General features: G+C 41.0%; 1 protein-coding gene and 1 long non-coding RNA gene across 2 annotated transcripts in view; one reads left to right on the plus strand and one right to left on the minus strand.

Annotated features, from left to right (window-relative positions):
* Positions 1-25,721, plus strand: part of tcf25 (TCF25 ribosome quality control complex subunit) — a 35,614-nt gene extending 9,893 nt beyond the window's left edge. The window contains exons 7-18 of the mRNA XM_080416005.1: positions 1,191-1,321; positions 2,485-2,584; positions 5,062-5,155; positions 5,312-5,404; positions 6,841-6,946; positions 7,424-7,583; positions 7,726-7,813; positions 8,032-8,190; positions 9,364-9,454; positions 13,734-13,813; positions 14,293-14,368; positions 23,375-25,721. Of these exons, the coding sequence (XP_080272131.1) occupies positions 1,191-1,321; positions 2,485-2,584; positions 5,062-5,155; positions 5,312-5,404; positions 6,841-6,946; positions 7,424-7,583; positions 7,726-7,813; positions 8,032-8,190; positions 9,364-9,454; positions 13,734-13,813; positions 14,293-14,368; positions 23,375-23,554 (1,358 nt within the window). The 3' untranslated portion in view covers positions 23,555-25,721. The remainder of the gene's footprint in view (positions 1-1,190; positions 1,322-2,484; positions 2,585-5,061; positions 5,156-5,311; positions 5,405-6,840; positions 6,947-7,423; positions 7,584-7,725; positions 7,814-8,031; positions 8,191-9,363; positions 9,455-13,733; positions 13,814-14,292; positions 14,369-23,374) is intronic.
* Positions 25,722-25,856: 135 nt separating this feature from the next.
* On the minus strand, positions 25,857-26,426 carry LOC308076035. Its single transcript, XR_013932243.1, has 2 exons — positions 26,048-26,426; positions 25,857-25,991 (listed from the first exon to the last, which is right to left on the minus strand). It is a non-coding gene; the product is annotated as an uncharacterized lncRNA (long non-coding RNA).
* Between the last annotated feature and the right edge of the window lie 654 nt (positions 26,427-27,080).

The following is a 27,080-nucleotide window of genomic DNA, read 5'->3' on the forward strand; positions in this document are numbered from 1 at the left end:
GAGGAATCTTTGATATCAGGTAAATAATGAACATAGCAACTGTCTAAACAACATGCTATCTAAATCACATTCTTAACATTTGTGGTCAAGACAACTAAGCTGCGAAACAAAACATGAGAAGTACAAGAAGAAGAGACCAAATTCTATCTGCATAGTAAACTATCATCAAGAAGCGATACATGAACAGTTAAGTGCTAGGGGGTGAGGTGGAGAACAAAAAGATGAGTCTTCAGACCACAGCGGAAAATTGGGAGTGAGTCTGCAGTTCTGACTGCAATGAGGAGTTAATTGCACAGTTTGGGAGCCAGGATGGAGAAGAGACTAGTGTCCAGGGTGTTTAAGGGAAGACGGCGTTCCTGTGTTAGCTGATCTAAGTGAGTGGGAAGTGTTGTAGGCTTGGATCATCATGTCTTGAAGGTATGGGGGCCTTTATCTGAGGGAGTACTACCAGGCTCAAAACGTCACCTTGGTGGTAATCTCAATAATGAAAAATAGTATACCTTTGCAACTGGATCCAGTGTGCAGAGTCTATTTATCTGTTAATGTATGTCTCTGCCCAGCACTTGGCCTTTTAACTTTGGATGTGCATGCTCTATTTATTTACTTGTTTGCTTGACGGTATGGGGGTGCCATGCCTTTGTTTACTTTGTAGGCCAAAGTGGCCAACATCAATGTTTTGTACTGGGCGCGGGCAGCAATGAAGGGAGTGGAAAAGTGGGAGACGTGAAACTTTTGGGTGGTTGAAGTCAAGACCAGGTGTGCTGCAGCATTCTGGGTCATTTGGAGGGGCTTAAGTAAGCATGCCTGGAGGCCAATAAGGACAGAGTTGCTATAAGACTATATTGATCTATTTCTCAAACCCAATGTCTTTAAACTGTAGGCAAAGCTGATTTCCATTTTGGGTTTGCCCGAAGTATTGAAGCCAATAGAAACATGCAGTGTTAATGGCCCTATTACTGTCTGAATATGAACTCACCAATGATCATGTATGGTCAGTAATCTGTTCACACCTTGGACACCATTTCGTTAGGATGGTGTGCACTGTGCGTCATGGTTTCGACAGCATTACAAATTATTAAAGGGAAACTTTGTGTATGGAATGTATGCCCGATGACATGAAACAACGCAATTGGCGTCATGGTTGGATGTATAGCTCTAAGCTCATCAGCTTGTCACGTGTTTCTCTGCAGGCATCTCAATGACACTACTGCAGTCTCAGGATGGCCTGCAATACTTCACTTTTGAGCACAGTCGTGACTACCAGCAAGTACAGTTTAAGTTCCTGGATGCAGTGGAGTCCATGGATCCCAACAACATTGTGGTAAGAAAATCCATGCTCTTATTGGTTAAGCATGTTCGGCAGAATGAGATCCGAAGATTTGTAGTCACATACTGTCCTTAAGATAACCTGATGAAAGTCTAACAGACCGAAGCTTTTTGAAGACAGTGTGCTGGAGTTTTTTCTTTAAGTACGTTGGGGCCCTCTTTTGGTCTTCTCCTACGCACCGCCTTTATAGGTGTGCAAAAGACACATAGTCACATACTTGCAATTAATAATTGTTTACCCAAAAGTTACCCCTAAATTGTCTCTGATTTGTAAATCGATTCTGTAAATCCTATTTGCAGCAATTAAACAAGGGGTTAACAACAGTTTATTTTATATATAACTCTTATAACTCAACACAGAAACATATTGACAATTTCTCAGTTTTTCTGAAGCATTACAGAGGCCCATTTTAGTAAGCTATGCATCAACATATTAGGGATGGGACGATATAAAAAAATAATTGCGATTAACGATATTATTGCGATAGTGAAACTATGCTTAAAACTTAAATGCCATTTTTCTTAACCACTTGAATCCCCAGCATCCCTATTCTAGGGGGAACGTTCACCCCAAAATAGTAGATCAACGCATTGTGAGCTTGTAGATCTGCTATTTTTGGCCAATTGATTGGTGTAGACTGAGTGAAGTAAGAGCGTACCAAATGTACTCTTTACAGGTCTGTTTTATCAAGTACAGAGGGTTTAAGTGGTACTGAATTTGCAGCTCAACAAAAGCTAATTCATCCTAGTGTATGACGAAGGACGATTTCACAATTAATTAAAATCTCTTATCGATTATTGTGAGTGCTTTTTTATCACAATAAACGATAATAACGATTATCGTCCCATCCCTACTACACATCAATAGAATATTGTCACCCATATCCTATGTTGAAATCCTTTCTATAACCTCTAGTTTCTAGTCTCTAGTTTCTGTTGTTTTCAGGAAAACAGATAATGAACATGATAATTTTGTGTGTTGCTTTGGTTTGAGTGACCACTAGATATTTTAGTGAAGATATTTAGTGCAGTTTAATCTTCATATATCCACTTTCTAATCATGTTGATGTATATCACACAAACAGTCATTCCTACTCAAATATCAATGTCTCGGCTCTCTCTCTCTCTCTCTCTCCTTCTCTCCCTTCCTCCCTCCAGGCCCTGCTACAGTTGAATCCCTATCACATAGATTCCCTGCTCCAGCTGTCTGATGTCTGCCGTATACAGGAGGATCAGGAGATGGCCCGAGACCTAATTGGTGAGAATTATTAGTTTATATAAGTTTGCATTGTCTGTCGCTCCCCGGAGGGCCTGGGTGCGAAAAACCGCCTCCCACGGAGGTGGAGGGACCGCCCTGTTTTCAGACTGTTATGTCATTTATGAATACTTTATTGTTTGAAAACAGTATGGCCCTTTGGATGAATGTGCACAGTATGGTTGTTTTTCATAGATCACTGTTACATGATCAGTTTTGGATTCCGCCCTATATGGTCACAATTAGTTTACATGGAGTGCACAGTTTGCCCTAGCCTGTTTGTCCCAGATTTGTCTCAAATTATGCTTTACACTCCTAACTCCTCAACTTATCTTTTGTCCTGCTTCGCCATGCCTTTTAAAATATGAGAAGGGGAGACTACTTCCATAGGGCTAAAAGACTTCTTCATGAATTTCGAGAGTAGTGGTTATGCCAGACATTACAGAAACATATTGTATCTATGGCCCCTTTCTTCTGCTGTTCATGATTATATTATGACTAAAAACCCTGCCAAACATGTGATGTCCCTTTCAGCAGCTCCAATTAACTAATTTGAACAATTTGATGTTGGGCTTTTGGAATAATCTCTCTCAACTGGCTTGTTTCCTGTAACTAAATTTACTTACGTGATGTAAGGAATGGTTTAACCAGGTGTTTCTGGTGAGATTTTGCGACCTGCACAGCAAATGTTATCATTGTTGTTTTAAACCAGTCTCTGATCTGATGCTCCCTCTTCACTTAGAGAGCCAGTAATCACAGTATTCAGACCTATACATGTGACAACATCAAAACAGTATATCCAACCAGTGATGGGCATTGGACTCTTGGCGGGTGCTAGAGATGCGCGGATGGGTTTTTTTGTCACCCAAATCCGCATTTACAAGTTCATTATCCATCCGCCATCCACCCGCGGTAATTATATCATCCTATTTATAGATCCGCACCAACCGCACCAAATAATTGTTAATTTCCTGACGTTAGTTTTCTTATAAACAATGTTACTCACCACTGTCGCGATGCAGTGACTGTATACAATCCACAACCATGGTAACAAGAAGCGCATGTCTTCATTAAGTTACTTTCGCTTTCGACCACTTTGTTGCCATGTCGGCTTTTTATAAGCTTTTTACAAGTGACTTTTGGGCTTGTTTGGCACTTGTTCTGGGCCTGCACAGCAACATGTAGGGTGCGTTCGGATATTGCGCACCGGAGCGCACTCGCCTATTAGTCTGTATTGGCCAGTGCGCTCAGTGCTTTATTTCCGAACGCACCCGTAGTGAGCGGCTAATTTGTGCCTGGTGTAAAATGACGTAATATTAAAATACTACAAACGCACACACGGTGAAATTTCGTTCTTTTTAAAAGCTATTATAGGCCTATAGATTGATATCATTAATTGAATTCCCGCATTATTTCACCCGCGGTTTATCCAATATTAATTCATAATTATATTTGATTGACCCAAATCCACCCAACTGCGGTTAACTGCGGCAACCGCGGCTAGAACCGCGATCCGCGCATCTCTAGCGGGCGCATCTGTGCAGACTTGCGGTCCTGTTATACCAGGAACTATTAATGAGTTAGCTGAGTGCGGTTATGGACTTCTAAAGGTTTCTCTTTGTCTGGAGTGGGATAAAGCCTTTAAATCTATGGCAAAACTTTTATGTAAATTCTCTCAAAATTACCATGGTACGGTACCAGTGATGATGAATGAGTATACCCCTACTATGATTTTCTTAATGACTGTTTGTAGACTGCTAGACCTCTGATCCTTAGCTGTCCATGGTGATGAGAGCCCATATGAGAGGGAAGTTATCAAGTCTGGGTGGGTTTACAGGCTGCGTGATAATGAGTACTGCACTTGCACTTGATGCAGCATTTTGGCTCAATTATTAGGCTGTTATTAGTTGAGCCGTGAAGCAAATTATTGTAATGAGGCTGCTTCTGTACATTTGTGTACTGTATGTTCTTTATTTCATTATATTTCCAATGACTCTACACTTTATCAAGCTCACAATACAAGGCCATCAATCGTGATGGTGTTCATGGCCTTAAACGTGCATAACAGCATTTTTGACCTGGGTCCTTTATCACACCTCAAAACTATTTATTTATGTATGTTATTGAGATATACTGTATCTGCCTATTCATAATTGTTATTGAAGTCTGATGCCCCCCAAACATATCTTAAACACTTAAAAATCACAAAACCTTCCTCACTTGATTATAATGCTTTTCTGATGTGGGTGTTTTCATAATTTAGGTCCATTTTGCCATAAGCCCCCCCCCCCCCCCCCCAAGTCCCATGCATAAACATATTAAGTCATCGATTACGGCACCATGGACCTAAATTAAGAAATCTAAGTGAGAACAGAATAGCTTTGCCATAAGGGGGACTATGGGATAACAGACGGTATGACTGTTGAGTCACATCAAAGTTTTGGAGGTGAAGAAATGATTGGTGTTTGTTCCATCCTCAGAGAGGGCCTTGTACAGCTTTGAGTGCGCTTTCCACCCATTGTTCAGTCTGACCTCAGGGAGCTGCAGACTCGACTATCTCCGACCAGAGAACAGGTAGGTCTTTTCCCACCACCTGGCTGTGAGTTTATTTTTCAGTTAAATCATGTTACTAGTTTGTCTGTCATAGTCTATATTCATTCTGCTGTATTTTGGTTTTATTGTGTTTTTGCTTACTGGCGTGAAGAAACATTTGCATATTCCTGTCTGCAGGGCATTTTATTTGGCTCTTTATAAGCACATGATGTTCTTGGAGAAGAGGGGATGCCCACGGACGGCCTTGGAGTACTGCAAATTGATCCTGAGGTACATGCTGTAGGGACACCTACTGGAGAGCTAAGCAAAGGCATTTGAGGAAATGTTGTCTAAATGTCATTTATCATGCTGCACTGGAGAACATACCATGGGATTAAATGTCATGCTTTATCTAGTGTATATTAAAATCAAATGGAAAACGAGCATAAATGATCTCAACAGGTTAGCATTACTGTATTTACCCATGTCATTCTACTTATTAACTCTCTCAGTGCCAGGCCCCGAGTTATCCCGAGTTTTAGGGTTATACCCTCAGTGCCAGAACGAGAAATCCCGAGTTAAAAAAATATATATAATAATAAAAGAAATTTTTTTTTTTTTCTTTTATTTCTTTTGATTTTTTTTTTCAGAACCCAAGATATCATTATCTGAAGATTTGCAGCTCCATCCACTCTTTGTTTAACCTATAACTGAAAAAGGCTGTATCTCGCTTCCTAAGCACTTTTTTTTTCTTTGAAAGAAAAAAAGAAAAACGTTGGCACAGTTCGCAATAATTTTTTTATTTCATTGGCACTGAAAGAGTTAAGTTGTACAACATCGTTAACTTACTGTTATTAGTAAATGACCATAAAAAAATCCATAATCAGTCCTACTGGAAGATGGAAGACTTCAGACACATTAAGCGGGCTTGAATTGTCTGCATTACTCTTGTAGCTTATCCAAATAGGAGTCATGGCATATATCTAAAATGTTCATCAAACTCCGACTTCCTGACATCATCACTACTCCTGTCATTTCTAGACCATAGGGCTTTGATATATTCTGCTGGCTGTCACTTTTTGCCGGACTCAGGGGGTCGGGCTTACATGAGGCTTTGTACCTGTTTCGTCCATACATGGGCATGGTCACTTTGTCCTCCGGCCCCAGCCAAAAAAAAGTCTGTCACTTTGTCCTCCGGCCCCAGCCAAAAAAAAGTCTGTCCCCCTTTCGTCCCCTTTCGTCACGAACTATTCATGACATCATTATTATGTCACAAGTATGTAATTAAGTAAAGCTCATCAGCTCATCAGCTTCATTCTGGGTCTGGCAGAACCAGGTCTCCTGGTCTTGTTTTTGTGCACAAATCAAATCATCTTAACATGGCAAGATGGTTGATTATGTAATCTCAAAATGCATGGCACGATGGTTGATTATATGATCACAAAAAGCATGGCAAAGTGGTTGATTACTGTATGTAATCACAAAAAGCACTGCTTGCAGCAACATTGCACCTCTTAATTCTTTCATTGCAGTTTATCAGAGAAACATTTTTCATGGTAGCTCATCTAGTTTTTCAGATCCACATTTACTAGGCCTATTGATCATATTCGCATGCTCACCATTTTGCTCTTACGTCATACTTGAGGGTTGGGAAACGTCAGTTGTCTTGTCATGCATTTGTCAAACATTAATCTCTTGTTCAACCCTCTTTCTTATCTCGCCATCAGTTTGGACCCAGATGCTGATCCACTCTGCATGCTGCTGCTCGTTGACTTTTTGACACTGCGTTCCAGAGAGTATCACTTACTTCTCCGCTTGTACCAGGACTGGGAGGTGAGGCGTGTGCGTGTGTGCAGTGCAGCGTTTTGAAGGAAGAAACTGCTGATTGAAGGGACAAAAATGTAGTGTAATTCACCAAGATATTGTGTGAAATTGACTGCATCCTTTGCAATAGTCAGTTGTGAGGTCTATTGGTCGACAACAGTTTGCTATGAGCACTTTTAGTGTACAGAAACATTGTTCCTCTGAACAGACATGTTTGACATTCAACAGTAGGGCTGCAACTATCGATTATCTTCTCTATTATTTTATTGATTACTTTTTCAATAAATCAAATAATCTAGAGATGTGTTTTTCTTTTCACATAGTATATATGAACAAATTAAACGTTTAAACACATAACCACGCAAATCAAGTGAAATACAATGTAAATGAATACATTCTGGTCAGTTTGGTTGGTCAAGTGGTGACCAGGCTAATCCATGGCCTCGCTTCTGATGTACATATATGTTTGGTTTTTTTTTGCCTCAGGAGCATAGAAATCTGTCCCAGTTGCCAAACTTTGCATTCTCTGTGGCAATGAGCCATTTCCACCTCGGCCAGCAAGAACACCTAACACCAGAGGAGAGAGACAGACAAAGACACAAGGCTGACCTACTCCTACAGAAGGCTCTTATCATGTTCCCTGGAGGTTAGAGACAAGCACGCACGCACGCACGCACACACACTTCTACAAACATGGACTAACATGTACAGTATAACAATTAAGCACGCCTTTACATAAACTGAAATCTTCACCTGTTGTGCATGTTCTGTATTTGTTTTTTTTGCAGTATTGATGCCTCTATTGGATCAGTGCGCTGTGCAGCCAGATGCGGCAGTATCGTCGCATGAGTTCTTTGGCCCAAAAAGTCAGATGGGGTAAAATATCACATCCAGCCATTATTTCAGTCAGCCTAATAGAATTGCATCAGCTTCTATTTCCATGAATTCATGCTAGCTTGTATGAGTAGAGAATATTTAATTAGAATCAGTCACTAACAACAATGAATTTTAATTCCCTTTTTTACTTTTGTTTTCCCCCACCCGCTGCCCCCTTGCCCAACTATGCTGCTTTTTATCCCTTCTTCTTTCTCCAGGCAGTCCCCAGCACTGTCAGAGTTGATTGGTCTTTATGTAGGGAGGACTTATGACCTGTGGAGAGAGGGAGGGGTCCTACTCTGGCTGGAGGAGTGTGTCAAGGAGGTGTTGCGTCGAGTCGATACCAAAGATCCCCTGGTGGAGGACTGCCAAAACAAGTACGATTCCTCTGATCTGCCCCTCTTCCTCTGCTCCACTGTTTCTGTGTAGTTCAGCTGTTTCAGCTTTCATTAACCGTTTCATTAAACCTTGAATACTGAGTCAGTGAATGCCATGATTTTATAAGACTCCATGAACCTCTATCCTTTCCTTTAAAGACAATATTGCATGCTCCTCATTAATAATATCCAAAATAGATAGTCATCTAACCATTTATGAAATGTCAATTGCGGTTGAGATTTGTCCAATTCAGGAGTATCATTCTTTTAGCTGCCAGCAGATGTTATATTGAATAAAACATGCTATAGTTGTAGTCCTGCTACAAACTAGATCTGATTTATGATTTGCACAACAAAAATCATAATCATATACACTATCTTACTTCTTTCCTAGGAAAGATAACAGAATATAGTTGTGCAGGTGAGGTAAGAAACCCTAGGAGGGCTTAGAGAACGTCACCATTTACATGAAATGATATTACATACTGTTAGAATTGTATTAGTATTAAAAAAAAAAAGAACTAAACGGATCAGAAAGTATTAGAAGTAAAAAACTAAACAAATAACATCAAAGAACATAAAGAGTTTTATTGAGTCTGCCTGTCACATTGTGCGACAAGACTATGACCTACTATGTTAGCCAATGATTTTACAGTTTTTGTAAAATTGCCATGACACACCAGCCCAAAACATGTTTGGGCAATAGTCAATCTGTGCTGTTGTAGCCTTCCTTACCATTACATGTGAAATGTATTGCTGTTGAAGCATTTGCATTGTTTTGTAAGCAAATACACTGATTCATAAACTAGTAAACACGTTTTCATTAGGTTGAATAATCTCAAAAGGTAGTTTGCACCACAAATTATGGAACTCCTCCTGACCCCATTGATCCATGAAAACTTGGAAAGAATCTGTATAATTATTTATTTTTTTACCCATGAGAGACCGCCGTATATGATATAGGCAGGATATGATCCTTATTTTAATTTAATTTGTTTGTGGTTAAGATTCTTAATTTATTTCCATTTATATTTGTTGCTGTTTGAAATTTTGAACAGGAACCTCCCCATCTCCCATGTCTGTCTTCCTCTCAGCCTTCATCAAGAGTGAGTGGATCACCCATTCTTGATGTCAGCCTTAGCATGTTTTGTTTTCTCCCTGTTATTGTCATAGGAGAAAGCAGAGGTACCAGAGTGCACCACGGAACATACATCGCCATGTTCTCCTCTCTGAGATCAAAGAAGCCACATCCTCTCTTCCTCTGGTGGGTGACACTACCCTCTTTGTCTCTAAATGGAATGTCACATTAGCACTAGTGTTCTTTGGATCGAGTAAATGCACCATTTACTATTTTTAGTTAACACTAGGTCAGTAATGGGAGTCACTAGGACTTTGTTGATTCCAATGACATTTCTGCCCCCTCTGCTATATTATTGTTGATGAGTGTTTGTGTAACTATGTACTTACATAAACACAGACACCTCCACAACTGTACTCACACTGTACATGGGCCTTAAAACAAAACTTGTTTTTAATTCACGGACTGCATTTTTCAAAACGTGCTATGTCAGGCACTTGTGTTGAGGACATTATTTAAAACATTAATTTGCAACATTTCCTGATGATATTTCTAGGCTATTTTATGCTAGTGATACTGTTGAATGTTGCATAATGTACATTTATGTAGTAAAATGTGGGAGTCATATTTTAAATCACAGATCAATTAACACTGAGGATAGTAGTCCCACTTTTGCAGGCTGAACCATACCAGTTTTATAGGTTAATTGGGGAGGGGGTATGAATAGTTTACTACAGGTAACTGTTTGCTGCATGAGGGGCAGAGCATGGTTTCATTCAACATGAAACTTACTTACTTACTCCTCTTCGTCCCCTATGGGACATAAGGCTTCAATGAGCGCTCTCCATTGCATTCGGTCCCTGGCAGCATGTTGCGCCTCTCCCCATGACAGGTTTCACAGTTCTGCGCCAGGTGGTTTTGGGCCTCCCAGGTTTTCTTTTGCCTGGTGGTGTCCATTTTAAGGCAACCTTTGTGATGTGGTCCTGCTCCATCCTCAGCACATGTCCCAGCCATCTCAGGCGTCTGTGTGTAATATCCTTGGTGATGCTCCGGCTCCTTGTATGTTTGTACAGTTCATTATTGGAGATTTTATTAGGCCAAAAGATCTGGCATATTCTTCGGAGGCATCTGTTGTGGAACACTTCCATTTTCCTCATGTCTGTTTTGACCACTTGCCAGCTCTCGGAACCATACAGCAGAACACACGTGACATTGCTGTTGTATAGGAGCATCTTGGTTTTAAGACTGTACTGCTTTGATCTCCAGATTGAACGGAGTTGGGAGAAGGCACCCTGAGCCTTTCCCAGCCTTGCCTTAATGTCTTTTGATGCCCCGCTGTCCTTACTGAGGAGGCTGCCCAGATAAGTGAAATCTTCCACAAACGCAAGTGGTTCCTCATCAACCAGGACGGGTCCTGTGGGGATGGAGTTGACACACAACACTTGTGTTTTGGAGGTGTTGATACTGAGTCCGACCTGTCTGGCAAAGTTGTTAAGCCTGTCAGTTTTAGCCTGCATGTTGTTGTGGTTGGTTGATAGGAGAGCAAGATCGTCAGCGAAGTCAAGATCTTCCAGCTGGGAGGATAGAGTCCATTGGATGCCTCTGGGTCTGTCAGCTGTGGTGTTGGTGGTAATCCAGTCTATGGCGGCAAGGAAGAGGATAGGAGAGATGATGCACCCCTGTCTCACTCCAGACTGCACAGGAAACCACTCAGAGAGGTTACTTCCGAGGATGACACTACACTCAAACTGTTCATAGAATGTTTTTATGATGGAGACGATCTTTGATGGTATTCCATAGGAGTGCAGTATCTTCCAGAGGGTGTTTCGGTGGACACTGTCGAAGGCCTTCCTGAAATCCACGAAGTTGATGAAGAGGGGTGTGTTCCATTCCAGGCACTGCTCTATTATGTTTCGCAGCGCAAAGATTTGGTCCATACATCCTCTTCCCTTCCTGAAGCCTGCTTGCTCCTGTCTAAGCCTGGCGTCAATGGCAGTCTCCATCCTGTTGAGAAGGACTCTGCAGAACACCTTGCTTGGAATTGATAATAGTGTGATTCCACGCCAGTTGTCGCAGTTCTTGGTGTCGCCCTTCTTGGGGATTTTGACAATAAGACCTTTGGACCAGTCTTCAGGGATGGTGTCACTGTTCCAAATGTTTTGGAAGAGGTCCGTCAGCACTCGAGTTGATGTAGGGACGTCGGCCTTCAGCATCTCAGCATGGATGGCATCAATGCCACATGCTTTGCCACTCTTTAGGGTTAGGATGGCGGCTTTAACCTCAGCAGAGTCAGGGGGGTTGATGTTGATTTTCAGGATATCATCTGTTGTTGTGATGTTGGCTGGTTCTTCTGGCTCAGGGAGGTTGAGTACTTCCTGGAAGTGTTGGACCCATCTAGCTGCTTGTTCGCGCTCTGATGTACAGATGTTGCCATTCTTGTCCCTGACTTGGGTAGTTTGGTTTGTACATTTGCCGCAGAGTCGCTTGGTGATCTTGTACACTGTGCCCAGATTTCCATAGGCTGCAGCCTTCTCGGCTTCACTTGCCAGGTGTTCAACAAAGACCCTCTTGACCCTCTCTCCTGGCACTCCTCTTCACCTCTTTGTCCTTGTTTTTATAGGACATGTTGGCTTTCTCAAGGAGTCGTTGGGACTTGGTGTTCAGAGCCTTTGCCTACAACTGCTTTCTCTCTTCAATTTTCTGCCAAGTGTTAGCCGATATCCATTCTTTGGCCCCCTTCTGTTTGAAGCCCAGGACCTTTTGTATTCATGTATTCAACATCAAAGACCTTGGTCTATTCACAGTCAATGACGGTTCTTATCAAGCCATCAGCACACTGAGTGTGAACAATCTGAGTGAAATTTGTCCGTATATATTTCAAAGGACCGTAAGAGACGGAGAGAACGAGTGTACGGTTTTGTTTGTTAGAGACTAAATGTGCACCTACTGTGTCCTTGACCAGTACTTCTCTTGCAAATCTTTCCAATTGCCTTGGTGATATATATGGGCTCTGTTTGTGGTTAAAACCCAACGTATTTCCACAGACACAATGTCACAGAGTTAACAAGCTAACAATCTGGGAACCCATTTTCTTCCTTTGAATTTGCTGCTGAATCTGTCTTGAGAGATTAACAAGCTAATGAAATGAGCTAACCTGGCCTTAAGGTTGACTGACTTAAGGTAGACCAGTAATTATAGACAGAGCTAATGTGACACTAAGTCATAACCCCTGTCTCATCAAAGTCTCAACGAGGTGCAGTCACATTACTCATACCAATATGAAATATCTACATTTTTATGCAACAAAAAAGTAAAATATTATATAGTTTATATACATTGTTGGTTAATAATGGATAAATGTTTCATCCTTACTTCAACATTTAATACAAATTTGACATACATTGTGGGTGGTTGGTAATGAATAAGGTATTGGAAGGGGTCCTTGAGGCCAAAAATGACAGGGACTCCTTCTGTATAACACATAACCCCAAAGTCTGCAAATACTTTGACCGCACACATCACGTGGTATGGACTAGTTATTTATGTATTTCACAATTAACTAGAAAAAGTGCTCCTCGGAGCACAGGTCTCCGCCAGGTCAGGTGCGTTATTGTGGCCTCCTGGTGGCGCTATAATAGGCCAATGTGAAAAGGGTGCCATTTGTTCAAGGGCTTTTCACTGCAATCGGACACTGCATTCATGATTTGAGGCATTTTGTTCCAAAAATATGTTTGCAGAATTAGACCTGCTGGTGGCGCTATAACAGGCCAATGTGAAAAGGGTGGCATTTCTTCGTCGGCCTAATAGAAATGTGCGTGTGAAATTTCACGGAAATTGTAAGCTGCGTTCATGATTTGAGGCATTTTGTTCAAAACGGAACAATCCTGCAAACTTTGGAAGCCAATCTTAGGCAATCAGGATGGAATATGGGAAATTGGATAAATCTGTGTTGATCACATGACTATAGAGATACTGTGTACCGATTTGTGTGATGTTTGGACAAAATCTGTAGGAGTAGTATCAATAAATAAACGGCCAATCTGAAAAATTTGGGCCAGAGGTTCTGAGTTGGCATCCAGGGAGTGTGCGTGCACAGTTTCGCAGCGGCCGGGCCAACGGTGCCAGAGATTAGCTGCTAACGGACGGACAGGACGGACACACGGACGGACGGACGGACGGACGGACGGACGGACGGACGGACGGACGGACGGACGGACGGACAGGGGGTAAAACATACTCTCTCGCCATGCCTTTCGGCCTGGCGGAGACAATAAATACAGTGTCTGACTATGTGTTATTGCTGTAGTTCTCCCCGTCTACACCAAATCTCTTCAGTGAAAATGGCTGTTCTTCAAGCTCACAAGGGTCTGTCGCAATGCGTATTTTCACAGAATGACAGATGCCCAGAATAGGGACGCTAGGGTTCTAGAGGTCATAAAAGCTTGCTTATTCATTCTCCCCCTAGGAGGTGAGAGCTCAGCCTGTGATGGGCTTCGACCCTCTTCCCCCACTGGACTCCGTGACGACTTATTCCCGGCCAGAGAGGTATGGCATAACGTACAAATCTGAGCTCATATTAATACATTGTACAATAATTTCAATCACTATTGTAAAATGTTCTTAACAAATAAATAAATAAATGTAATGCTATAGTGAGGAAACTAAATTAACGTATTTTTACACTTGAAGTACAATTTTAGTAAGTAGTATTAGTAAGTATTAGCATTTTGACGCTCAATTGAGAAGAGATTGAGCAGAGATCCATTGCAACCTACTGAGCTACTTTATTGAATTAAGTTTATGGATCTTTATATTTTGATTTGAGCCTGTATTTCTCTTGCTCTTGAGCATGTGTGCATCTGTAAGCCACCAAATTGTCGTATGTATAGTAGAACAGTATACACGTCTGCTGTCCTGACCTTTGTGGCTACACAGATAAGCAAATTATATTCAGGCCTTTACTGTGTGTGTGTGTGTGTCTGTGTTTCTGTGTGCGTGCGTGGTCTTTTTGTGCTTGTGAGTAGGCAGCATGTTGGAGCCTCCAATGAGAGCACGCTGTCGCTGTTTTTTCGTTCTTTGCTGCCCAACTTCAACCTGCAGGTAAGAGCAGTTGAACAATTACATCAAAATAAGTGAATAAATTGGTGCCAGTGTATGGTATGAAGCAGAAAGGGTCTAGTAGGCACACACACACTCTCTTTCCTGAACTGCTGTTATAGAAATATACACATACTTTGCATACTTATGTTGCCTTTGTGGTTTGTGCTGAGTTTGTCTTTCTTTTCACGGCAGCGCCAACGTATGGTGAAAGATTACCACTAAAGGCAGATGTTAGAAAAGTTGCTAAGACATGGGATGTTAAGCAAATCCTTTAAATTTGTGCAGACCGTCTGGCTCAGGCTGAATGTGGTTGAAATCTAATAATATCTACCCTAATGCCTGCCATTGACTGTAACACATGAACATAGCCTCTCCAATGACTAAGCCCTCATAGCCACAGATCGCCCCAGCCAAAAGCCTGGTTGTGACAGATCAGAGTAAATTAGAAAAACAGGAAATAATCTGAACACACACATTCAATTGACAGAGAATTTTACCCCCAAGAGTCTCCCTTAGGGCGATGACTGACAAAGAATATCAAAGCGCTGAAAGCATATGACCTTACAGCTAGCTTGTTTACCATCCGCAACTATTTCATAGAGCAACCCAACAATGGCACCATTCACGAAATTTGCCATCTCCTTCCCAGACACTGTGCGTGAGACTAATGAACTAGATTTTATGTAAAATCTATATTAAAAATGTTAATATTATAAAGAACGCCAACCATAAACAGAATCCAGATTCCAGAGACATTTTATCTGGAATTATGTTCTGTTTTCTGGCCTGTTCCCTTTGGGTGAAATAGTTGGTGTATCCTCTTGTATACCTGGTATGACTTATTGGTTGGGGAACTATAAAAAAGTGCCATTCGGGCGTTTGGCCCCTTCCTTTCTTAACCACTTAAATCCCACCACATAAGACACTAGTATAGCGCCCTGAGCGTCTCCGCTCAACAACGTATGGGGTTTAAGTGGTTAAAGCCCCCGAGCACCTGTACCTACTGACATCCGTCAGCCCTCCCCCAGATGTCCCCATCACCTGTTTGAGTGTAATCAAACCGTTTCTATGGGGGTTTGGGTTGATGGCTCTTCTGGTGGAAGCACAGAGAAGTGTTTAAGGCTGCAACTCTGCTTCCTGGTCCCAACTGTGGATGGTCATGATGAGCATGTTTTGGCATGTTTTGTCAATAAACTCACTCATATTTCTAGAAATGAGCCTTGCACCATAAGTAGATGGCTAGATAGACAGATACTTTATTAATCCCAGAAGGGAAATTCAGATATCCCATGGCTCATACAGGCATATAGTAAGGTTAGTTAAAAACACGTTATTATCTGGACACCACTTCGACCATTGGTTGAAGGATGACATACGGCTGTACATCGCATCATTAATCCTATTTGGTCTGACATTATTTCTGCACTCAACATGAACCTTAGTGACCTCCAATTTGAGCAAACTAAACTAAATCTAAATGATCTAGTTTCCCCATAACATTGAGGCCGGTGAACTGGCACACTCGAACAATAACTACCCTGTTTTCTCTGAGTACCAAGCAGATATTAACAGAATATACTGTCAGTGCCAAGGGGTCTTCAAGGGTCCAAATTGATGGACCCAAACACTAATGGACCTGTGAAATTCGTTATGAGATTAAATTGATTCAGACATTTTTGTTTGACGGGCTTGGACCCTAATTTAACCTGTGAAATTTGTTCCAAGATCCGATTGGTTCTGCGATCTTACTTAACCGACCCTGTGCATGTTTCAGAGGGGAGAGACCCGGTATCCTAGACAGGTGGTCAGGTATTATAAGGACCCAACAAACCCAATAATTACAATTGCTATTAAGAAGGCTGTTCTTACCGTAGAAGACAGTGATAGGCTACTCCATAATGGAATCTAGCAGCTATGTAGCAGCCTTACAATTACAAGTAATCCTTTCCTCTCCTATAAGATAATGAAATTAAACTGCATGTTAAATGGATGATTAAAATAATAGTTGCAGTAGTCTGCGTTATTTATATGAATCCGTTTTGGGTTCCTGTAGTGATAATATGAATCCGTTTTGGGTTCCTGTGGTGATAATATGAATCCGTTTTGGGTTCCTGTGGTGATAAATTGGTCATCACGTTCTTCAAATGGAATTAATTTACGAAGAAAATCTTTGGTCACGGATTGAACTGTTAAATGCACATTTATTCTGAAAAGGACTCATTCCGTCTTTTTTAAACAAAGGCGCATAACAGTTACAGTAGATCCATCTTTACCTTTCCCCCACTCTGACACAACTCTCTGGTGTGTAGCTCAAAACTTTCCTCCCTTATTTTGCACTGGTATAATCAGATCCTAAATTATCCTTATCATTACGCAAGTTACACAGCACTTCATGCATTTAGTATTACACCATGATAAATAGACCCATAGACCCTGGTAATGGAATGGGACCCGACCCGCACCTAATAGACCATAATAACCTGTACGGATTAGACCGTCCTTAGAGCACCGCACTCTTCCTAACATGGCTAATTACCCTCATTTCCTCCAAACTTGTAGCCAATAGATCTTCATGCATTTCAGTGTTCATGGTGAATTATCCAAGTTGAAGTCCCTGTAGTAGTGCTACTGTATGTATCGATTCCAGAGGCACCATAGACATTCTTTGACAACTCTGCAACCGGACTTTCCGTGCGACGATCGGCCTCATCAGCCATCTTCGCACCCACAAGACATTGTGAAGTCATTGGTCATCTTCGCAAGCGAAGGACGAACATGACTGTAAGAGTGATGTGATCTCAAACCACAACTCTATGCGGTTAGAAAATTAAGGGAAAATAATAAAGGAAGTCAAATTCTTTGTAGGCAGAAATCCGCTTTAGCTAGGAGCAGAGTGGTTGAATAGTAAACCAATAGATCATAACAGCTAACATTTTCACGAATTGCTCATTTGTTTCTAATACTCTTCTCATTTATCAGTACGGATACTGTCTTTCTTGTTGTTAAATCTTGCTGTCCTAACACTACTGCTACTGTAGGCAGCGACCTCTAAGCCATCAATTTATGCTTGAGGCTTTATCAGTGCAACCTGTCTTAAACATTACATGGCATGGACAGCTAATGTTTAATGTTTTCATGTTGTCATCTTTCAAACATTGTGGATCTATTGATGTATCAATCAATTAATTAATTATTAATAGTGGTATCAGTAATATTTTATTATTTTCCCTGTTACTTTTCCTGTCTATAATGCCTTATGAAACAAATGCCGCAACAATTATCCAACCTACAGTACTTCAAGCCTCTTTACTTTTTCAGGCTTGAGCAGAGTTGATGCCATAACTTTCAGTGCCAAAAGGTGGTGACCTTTTTTGGCACTCAGGGTCTCTACGCACTTTTATCTAAACCAGATGAACCACGGTCATCTTTCATATGTAGGACACTCCTAGTCTGTCCCTGTTATCCAATTGTGGAGAGGAAGAGATAGAATTAGGTTAACAAAGATGTAGTTAAGGCTAGGATGTTATGTACCCTTTGGTTTCACTTTCAAGCTATCGTTATCTAATTTCTCTGAATATATATTCTAGTTGCTTTAAGAATAAGGTTGGCTCAAATTTCACAGGTCTCCACAAGATTACGTCAACAAAAATTTTTATGGTTTATGGCCGAATTAACACCAATTACTAGTGATTTTCTCAGGTTGAAATTTGTAGTGAGTTATGAGTAACCACTACAAAAAGCTGAAGTAAAGTTTATTTTTATCGTGAGTGGTAGGAATTCTGGTAATTTTGTCTGCACTATTATCGGTGTTGCATCTGTAGCCCTGCTGAATAAACAGAGGTTCAAATTAACTTATTGTTATTATCCAGTGAATGAAAAAGTTTTCATTGGATCTATGTATTACCTAGCAAATAAAACACTTTTACAGGCGTATTCATGATTTAGGGTTTAGACTACACAAGAATATGTGTACATTTAGACACGTTATTGCCAATTTCTCCATTATCATAACATAGCAGTTGTGACTTATAAATGCAGAAATACAGTCATGGAAATTTGGCAGAAAGTTATGGAAATGTTTTGGAATTCCAAAAAATAAGTGGGGACCCTGACTAGTGTATTTCACACAATCTTAGCTTTTCTTCTGACTCTCTTCAAGAGTGAGCTTCTCTTCTTCCCTGGAGTCTTTTCCCTTGCAGGGTTTTACCATTTTCATCGACAGCACACTGGTGACTCCTGTTCCAACTCCCAAGAAAAGGGAAGTGGTCCCGTATAGTCTGCTTTCCTTCAAGGCACAAATTGCAGCACACATTGCAGCGATCACTTGATACTTTAGGTTTGCACTGTACAACATCCTGATGATCAGCAGACCATTCCTCGCCAAGGAGTCACTAGTTCCTTAGCCAAGCCTCAGTCATCTCCAAGCTTGACTATTGCAACTCCCTGCTTGCTAGTCTGCAGAGATGATCACTCAAACCCCTAAAACTGATCCAGAATGCAGCAGGGTGCCTGGTCTTCAACCACCCTAATCCTCTCATCTCCACCCTTATTTTTCCCTTCACTAGCTTCCGTTTGCTGCCGGTGTCCAATTCACAACACTAGTGATGACCTACAAGGCGATCAATGGCATGACAGCCCTTTACCTTCAGGACATGGTTCACCCATACACCCCTTCCCGCTCACTCAGATCAGCTAATACAGGATGTATGCCCTCCAAGCGTCATAGACGTTTTACCCTCCTGGCTCCCAAGTTGTGGGATGACACCTCTCAGTCAGGACTGCAGACTTGTTCTTCTTTTTCTTTCGGCTAATTCCCATCGGGGGTTGCCACAGCGGATCATCAGTTTCCATCTGGTTCTGTTTTCTGCATCTTCCTCTGACTCCTGTCACCTGCATGTCGTCAGGACCTCAAGACTCACTCTTTCTGTTGTAGTCTGAAAATTGACCTCTTCAGACCTCCTACCTCAACTCCTAGCACTCATTATTTGTATCACTTCTTTTTGCCTACTTGCAACAGATGCTAGTTGTACTCTGCAGATGTACTGTATGCACGAGTCAAAACCGGGCCGGGGGGGGGGGGGGGGGGCAGAGCGCACAATCGGGAACCCCCACCCCCGGTGCCATATAATAATCCATCAAAGCTTGACGTTACATAGCTACATCGCTTTAAAACAAACAAACACATGCCCGTAACTGCGGGTCTTACAAGCCTCGGCTACTGCAGTTTTCTCTCTCAAATTCAAATCATTTGAGAGTTAAGAGTTCAGCACCACGGACCCACTTCAACTAATTAACTAAAATGATTAGAAGAATTAGCACGGCGGCCCAGCAATTCAAGTGCAGGTACAAATTCAATTTCTAATTCCCACCACTCGCCACTATTTGAAGGGCTTAAGCAGGCTAAGCGGCTATAGTGAACTTCAATTTACTAACATCACATTTTTGCAGGCAGTGACAGTCACATTACTGTATTCTACCTGTTAATCTGGCTCCCTGGCCCACATAAAGGTAACATTAGTAGTATGGATGAATCGCTGTAACGTCAGGCTCATCAACAGGTGGAGGATGAGAGCGAAAAAAAGCCAAGTAAAGGTGTGTGTGTGTGTGTGTGTGTGTGTACAGACAGACAGACACACACACACAGACACACACACACGCATCCGAACAATTTCCATACTTATAGGCCCGAAAACCCCCCAAAAATCTCATAATGTCCTCAGTCACGCATCCAACAAGCTTTGAACTGAGCCTATTAGACCTTCTGTTCCAGAGATAATGGGCCAAAACATCTTGTAAACGGCCACTTTCGCCGATTTTCGATCGCCGAGTTTTGGCCATTGTCGCCCGTTTTTCTTTGATAACACGGGCTAGGAAGGTCGGACGGCAACAAACTAAATACCTGAGTATAAGTTCACTTTGAGCTGCATCCAACACATCCACTGCCATTTCCGTTGGCCTCACCGTTATGCCACTAGGGGCAGTTGAAATTTATTTTGGGGGAGTAATAGATTATTTTTTTTTCATTCGAAATTTTACACGGAAACACCAAGGCATCTCAGACGGCACACTAAAGGGCCGGCTGGGAAACGCTGGTTTAGACAGATGCTAGGTTTAACTTTTACCTGTATCCGTTTACCATATCCTTATTACTTTGCAGCACTCATTTTCTTTCTTTGCACTGTATTTACTTGACCATTTACCACTCTGGATAAGAGCGTCTGCTAAGAGCGTCTGCTAAATTCTTGTAATCTGTTTTGTGCAGGGTGCACACAAAACGTGCATATGATCAGATTTGATTAAGTGTTCAGTACATACAAACGCTTCTACAACCACAGTGGGATTAATCTTTTTATTTTTGATCTGACTGACTTCTCAGAATGTACGTGTGGTTGAAAACATGCAGGAAGTCATTACGCTAACGCCGCTTAATATTTCTGTACGTTTGTAGACCATCAGGCTTCTGATTATAGCCATTAAAGAAGTAGTTCACCCAGAAAATTACTTATTTTCTATCAATTACACACCCCATGAAGCCTTGAATTCATGGAGATTTTTTAGTTTTTGTCGGAATTTCTAAGCCAATAATTTGATGACCGGCGGACTCAATTGAGCCTGAGTCTCCTACTGACCGATGACCCAGTCATCAAATTATTGGCTTAGGAATGCGACAAAAAAGGCCTGGACCACTGCGCTAGGCACCTAGGCTCTAAAATAGCCTGACACTGCGCCGCGGGTTCGAGTCCCGACCCCAACGGCCTTTGCTGCATGTCACTCCCTATCTCTCTCCCTATTTCCTGTCAGACTACTATCCTATCAATAAAGCCCCAAAAAATATATATGTAAAAAAAAAAGAAATGCGAAGAAAACATGAATTCAAGGCTTCATGGGGTGTGTAATTGATAGAAAATATGTAATTATTTGGGAGAACTGCTCCTTTAACCCATGAAGACCAACGCATCTGTGTCACTTTTTCATTTGAGCTAAAAAGCATTATTTTACACTTTGGCTATTAAAAAATAGCAGATATACAAGCTCATAGAGCTGCACCGAGTGCTGCGCTACGAGCTTGTAGATCTGCTATTTTTTTAAATGTGTGCAAATCTTTGAATATATATATTCTTTTAAAGCAAACATTAACTCAAATCTTTGCTTCTGGGGGTCCCTGGAACAAAATATTTTGAGATGGGGGAATAGGGAATGCTGCCCAAATCATCATTTTATATAATCTGAGATGTATGCTTTTTAATTGGTACTTTTTATATGGTACTTTAATTCAATTTGTTTTTGTTGTTGTTAACCCTGTAACTTTGCAATAAATCTCTGTAAGATAATACCAGCACTCACGGAACAGTCCTTTTAAGGCACTTTTATTTATATATATATATATTAAGTAGGCATGGTATGCTGCAGAGCAGACAGCAGCGTACGCGTTTAGGCGTCAAGCCTGAAGTTCCGTGAGAGCTGGTATTCTCTTACAGAGATTTATTGTAAAGTTACTTTTCCAGACCGTGCACCCGGTAAGAAGGTTCACATTGTTGAAACGAGTTGGAGTCGTGCTCGCACCCTTGATTTAAAGATAACCCTGTGTTAACCATTCAGTGAATAGGTTCTGGCATTAATATTAATTTACATTTTGCCTCTTTATTTTATTTATTTTTAATCCCACTAGTGCGAGAGTAGAGTGAGAGCGAGGGCTCTAAGGATGGCAATCTTGGTTGGGTTCAAACCACATTGGTCCGGTTTGGTGTAAGCATCCATCCGCATGACCTCCTGAGGGCACTAGCAGGGCTTTTAGACTCTTAGCCTTGTTTGCATGCAAAAGAAGGTAAATATAGTGTTGATAAATAAGGCCTCATGCTGGGGTTGCTGTGTTTTTTGTATTTGTCTTTGCGTCTCAGTCTTGCATCAGTCTTAATAAAACAAAATAAACAAAACAAAAATGCAAGAGAGAGTGCTCTACACAGCATCATTGCATGTGTCATATGATCAAGTTCATACAGTTGTTCTAGCTACTGGTACTAAACGTGGTCAAATAATCAAATCACAGTGGTAGTTTTGTCTAGCTTTGTCAGGTTTCAAGAGTCACTCCGGGGCTGCATGCATACTATAACTTAAAACTCTTATTATATAATTTGTTTTAGTGAATGAATTTGTATTTTGTCCAATCTGTATGATAGAGTATGTTAATACAATTGGGGTGGTTGTATTTGTTCTCCCTGCTCTTCTATCGAGACATTTGGATCCTGTGACTAGGTTGGACATGACCTTTGACACAATCCTGTTTCTGGTTTGACACGACCTAATAAAGGTCAAAATTCTGTTTCTTTCGAGAGCAAGCAGGCAGGCTCTATGAGCTCGGTAGTAAAAAGAAAATCCAGCACTTGGCAGGAGACCCAGGTTCAAATCCGCGTTAGAACAGTTATGTAACAGTAAGTTACAGTACATAGTGAGCTTTAATAAAGATAAGTGTAACTATACTCCTACAGCAGAGGTCTTCAACAGGGGGTCCGGGACCCCTAGGGGGTCCTCAGAGTTACTACAGGAGCTCCGCCAAATCGTTGTGTGATTTTTACATTAACCACTTCAACCAAGCATCCCTATTCTAAGGAGAACTTTAGTAGGGGGGGGGGGAAGAGCAGATTAAGTACAGAGTGAAAGGTCAGGTTTACTAAGTATTGTTTAAGTGCATGGTTAAATGTCTGGAAATACACATTAACATGAATCCAACATGATAGTGCTGTGAAACAAGTCTATGAAGCTGCCTATGAAATCTATGAAAAAATAAATATTTTATGCAATGTATAATGGGGGTCCCTACTTTATCTCGCTCTCAGCCAAGGGGTCCTTGGCCTGAAAACGTTGAAGACCCCTGTCCTACAGTATATCGCATAAATACCTCTTTGTGCAGCCTATGCCTTAACACACCTTAACACGCCTTAACAACACCTAGATGCAGGGAATTTGTACTGTAGGTGTATTGATGGTCTGTATTGATTTTCGGTTTAGGATGGACCGAATCGGGAGGATGACATGGAAGTTGCACGTGCAGGGCGGGAGCTGAATCAGGAAGTCAATCGTCTGATGGAGGCAATGAGGGACATGCTGGCCAACATCCGCATTCCCGAGCCACCGAGAGACGACAACCCTGACGGGGGGGAGCAGGCGGAGGACGGGGAGTGGGACTGAGAAAGACGACCCAACGTGGTGGAATGAGGGGGAGTGGGCGCCCATGGATGAAGAGGAATAGAATCTACAGCAGTGGTTCTCAATGTGTTCCTTGACTTCTCGGAGTTCCTTGAGGGGGTTCGAAATGTACCCTTGCAGGTCTGTAACTCAGAGTGTACAAATGGGTCCCATTCGGTTCCATTTGTACACTCTCAGAGTTATGAGGTCCTTGAAATTAAAACAAAGTTTGAGAACCACTGGTCTACAGTAAAAGGAGATAGCAGGAGATCTGTGAAAGCATTGAGTAAATCGAATAAACAGGTTTTTTTCAAGTCCATAACTCGTGGGAAATGGATTACTTGGTGTTATGGATTGGCAGTAGCCTTGTTTTGTTTTTGCAACAGCCTTAGAAGTTTTATGATTGAAGCGGAATGCTAGTTATTTTTAGTCTTCATATTTGTTATTTCTATGTTTAAGGACCGTGCAGTCAATGTTTGTTGCCACGAAGAACCTTATTCCAAAGTTAAGAACACCAGTAACTTTAATATTTAATTATTTGCTAATTGAAAGTTCATCTGAAGAGATAAATATATTCTATATACTGTCATAAACAACATAAATCCAAAATTAAGTGGAATTTCACATTCAAGGAAAATTGTTAATCACAGACGTAATACTTGATACGTAATACATGATTACAAAAATGCCTGTTATAAAGGAAGGATTTGTTCTGATGGTCAATGCCTGCTCTCCTTTGAAACACACAAGCAACAATTCAAAACATTGTTGTCTTGTTGATTATTTTATTATAGGGCTACTATCACTACAGCTTCATATAGCCACTGCTGTGGACTGAAAGAAGTTGGGATACATTTTCAGCAGGGTAATTCAAAATTTAATTAATCCATGAATCACTACTGAATGATTGTGGCATAGAGGCTTTCCTTTAGTTTGATACGTTGCCACCGCAAGATGGAAGACCTTTAATCAGTAAATATTGGTACACCATGTGGTTTGCAAATTTTATTTCTCTTGTAGACAATGGTTAGTGAAATGTTTCCATAACTGAGCCACCTGGAACAGCCATGGTTCAACTTTTCAGACCAGCAACAGTACAGTATGTCTACAATATAATACTCATGTAATTCATTCTTCCAAAGACATGTTCTCTTAAGTGCAGAAATAAATGTTAAAGGACACATTTTCCCTGTATCAGGCTAAAATCTCTGTTCTTTGGCTGTCATTTAAACTTCAAAAGTATTATACCAAGGCAAATGGCAACATTTATTCAATCCAATTCTAACTCCCACTCTGGCCTTATAAGGCAATGGTTTTCTTATTTAAGTTTCAGTTAGATTAACATTTTATACATGTTTTATTTGCTCCAGTTTACTGGAAAAGGCTGAACTAATAGCCTCTATGTATGTGACTTAATGGTGTCCCATTGCTTTTATTGACCTCCAACATTGCATTTTTTTATATTGGGCAACAGCTGGTTCACACTAACCCACAAAAAAAGCCAAACACTTGTCAACAAATTATGAAAATGTTCAATTTATTGCAGTTCAAGTAAGATCTTTATGTGCAGTTTGACAGAATATCGCCACAGGGTTTTCATCTGGCACAATGTAGAAGATGTCCCATGATACTGATCTAAATGCTTGTCAATGGATCTGACAAAATGCTTGGGGGTGGGGGGGAGCAAAACCACAATATCTAAAGCTGTTCTTGATCCCACAGACTACATGAAGTCAGGAGACATGGAGCAAAACATCTCCATACATAACCCCACACCTCACCCTTCCGCTATTACTTAAGGAGCCACATGATGGTGCACTGTTCTGGGGTATAGTACAACTGTTGTCGATTATCAAATGAGGTCCTTGTTCAAAGTTTACCTGGAGCTATGGTTCATCATCATATCAAAATCACAGACCGAGCTCTGTTTGTGGATAAGAGGTTCTTTGATGTGCTTGCCCTAGCAGTGGCCTGTCACTGCTTGGAAATTGCCCTCAGTTCTTTGGAAATGTACATGCACAGAAACTCCAAAATCTAGGTCATTGTGCATCTAAATCAAACAGATCAGGCTTGGTTTTAATCATCACATTGTAGCTTAGTATAACCCTGAGTCAGATTATTATTATTTTAAAAAACCCTCCATATAAGTTCTTGAATATTGGACCACACCCACTCCAAGAGGAAACATTCCAAGAATGGATAGCATCCTCTTTATCCTGGATTTATCTATAATTAATTTGTTTCTGTTTTTTTCTCAGATCAACAACCTTGTTGTAACTCTCACATGTTTTACAAGTGCAGGTTATTTAGTGTTTATGCTTTGTTCAGCTGAAAAGATCTTCTTTTGGAGTCACAGACACCCCTTCTTCCAACTGACTTTAATTTGTGTATGACCTTGAATCCTTGAACAGATGAAGTCGAGATTAACATGGTAGCTGGACTGCCTCTGCTTCTTTTTTTTACAGAAGATCATGATTTGGCAACAATGTGTGTAACATATTTTCAACAGAAAAAAGTATAAATGTGTATTTTTGAGGAAGTATACTTAACATGTTGAGGAGAAAAACTCAGTAAATCATGTTCTTCAAAGTTCTATAATATGCCCACTTTAAATACTATATACAGTAATTGAGAATAGTACGCACAGAAAACGGTCAATGTTATAAAACAGACCTCCACAAGATCATGCCCAATGCTCCACAACAAAATCTGGTTTTAGCATTTGCATTATCCAAACCATCACCGTGGTGACCTCATCACAATCAACCCCACTTTATTATTACTTTCATAGAACAAAACCTGCAATATAGACGCCTTCTGCTTTTTGTGTTGTCCATTTTACCATGAGGATGTGTTGTTTGTGATTATAATAAATGCAATCTTATAAAGAACAAGTGTGCGTGTGCGTGTGCGTGTGTGTGTGTGTGTGTGCATATGCCCAGGTGTATTGACAACATAAAACGAATAGTTTAGGCCTACTCCTTGCAATTTGTGTTTAACCATTGTGTGTGTGTGTGTGTGTGTGTGTGTGTGTGTGTGTGTGTGTGTGTGTGTGTGTGTGCGTGCGTGCGTGCGTGCGTGCGTGTGTGTGTGTGCACCCGCAGGTCAAGAAACTTAAGTAGGCCTACAGTACTTGAGTCAGTTTCAGTTTATTATTTATTTTTTTATCTATAGTGCAACATCACCCCAAGGGTCTCTGTGCAACACAAAATACATAGTAGTCAAAAAAAAACACCGTAAAATGCGCCCGCATGGTCAGGTTACCATGCAGTAGGCTACACAGCAAAGAAAAGAAAAAAAGAAAGTACATTTTGAACAATATTTAAAACCACAGGGCAAGAACGTGGCAATAAACCAAGCAACAAGTTCAATAAAACTAGGGGGAACCATAATGCAGGGAAAAAAGATTTAGCCTGGATTTAAAAATGCCCAGAGAGTCGGCATCTCTAACAACTTTTATTATTTTTGGAGAGTATTCCAGAGATAGGGGGGCACGATGTGTGAATGCTCTGCCCCCAGCTGTTACTTT

Source organism: Gymnoscopelus braueri (assembly GCF_963280865.1).
Source record: "Gymnoscopelus braueri genome assembly, chromosome: 1".
Classification (NCBI taxonomy): domain Eukaryota; kingdom Metazoa; phylum Chordata; class Actinopteri; order Myctophiformes; family Myctophidae; genus Gymnoscopelus; species Gymnoscopelus braueri.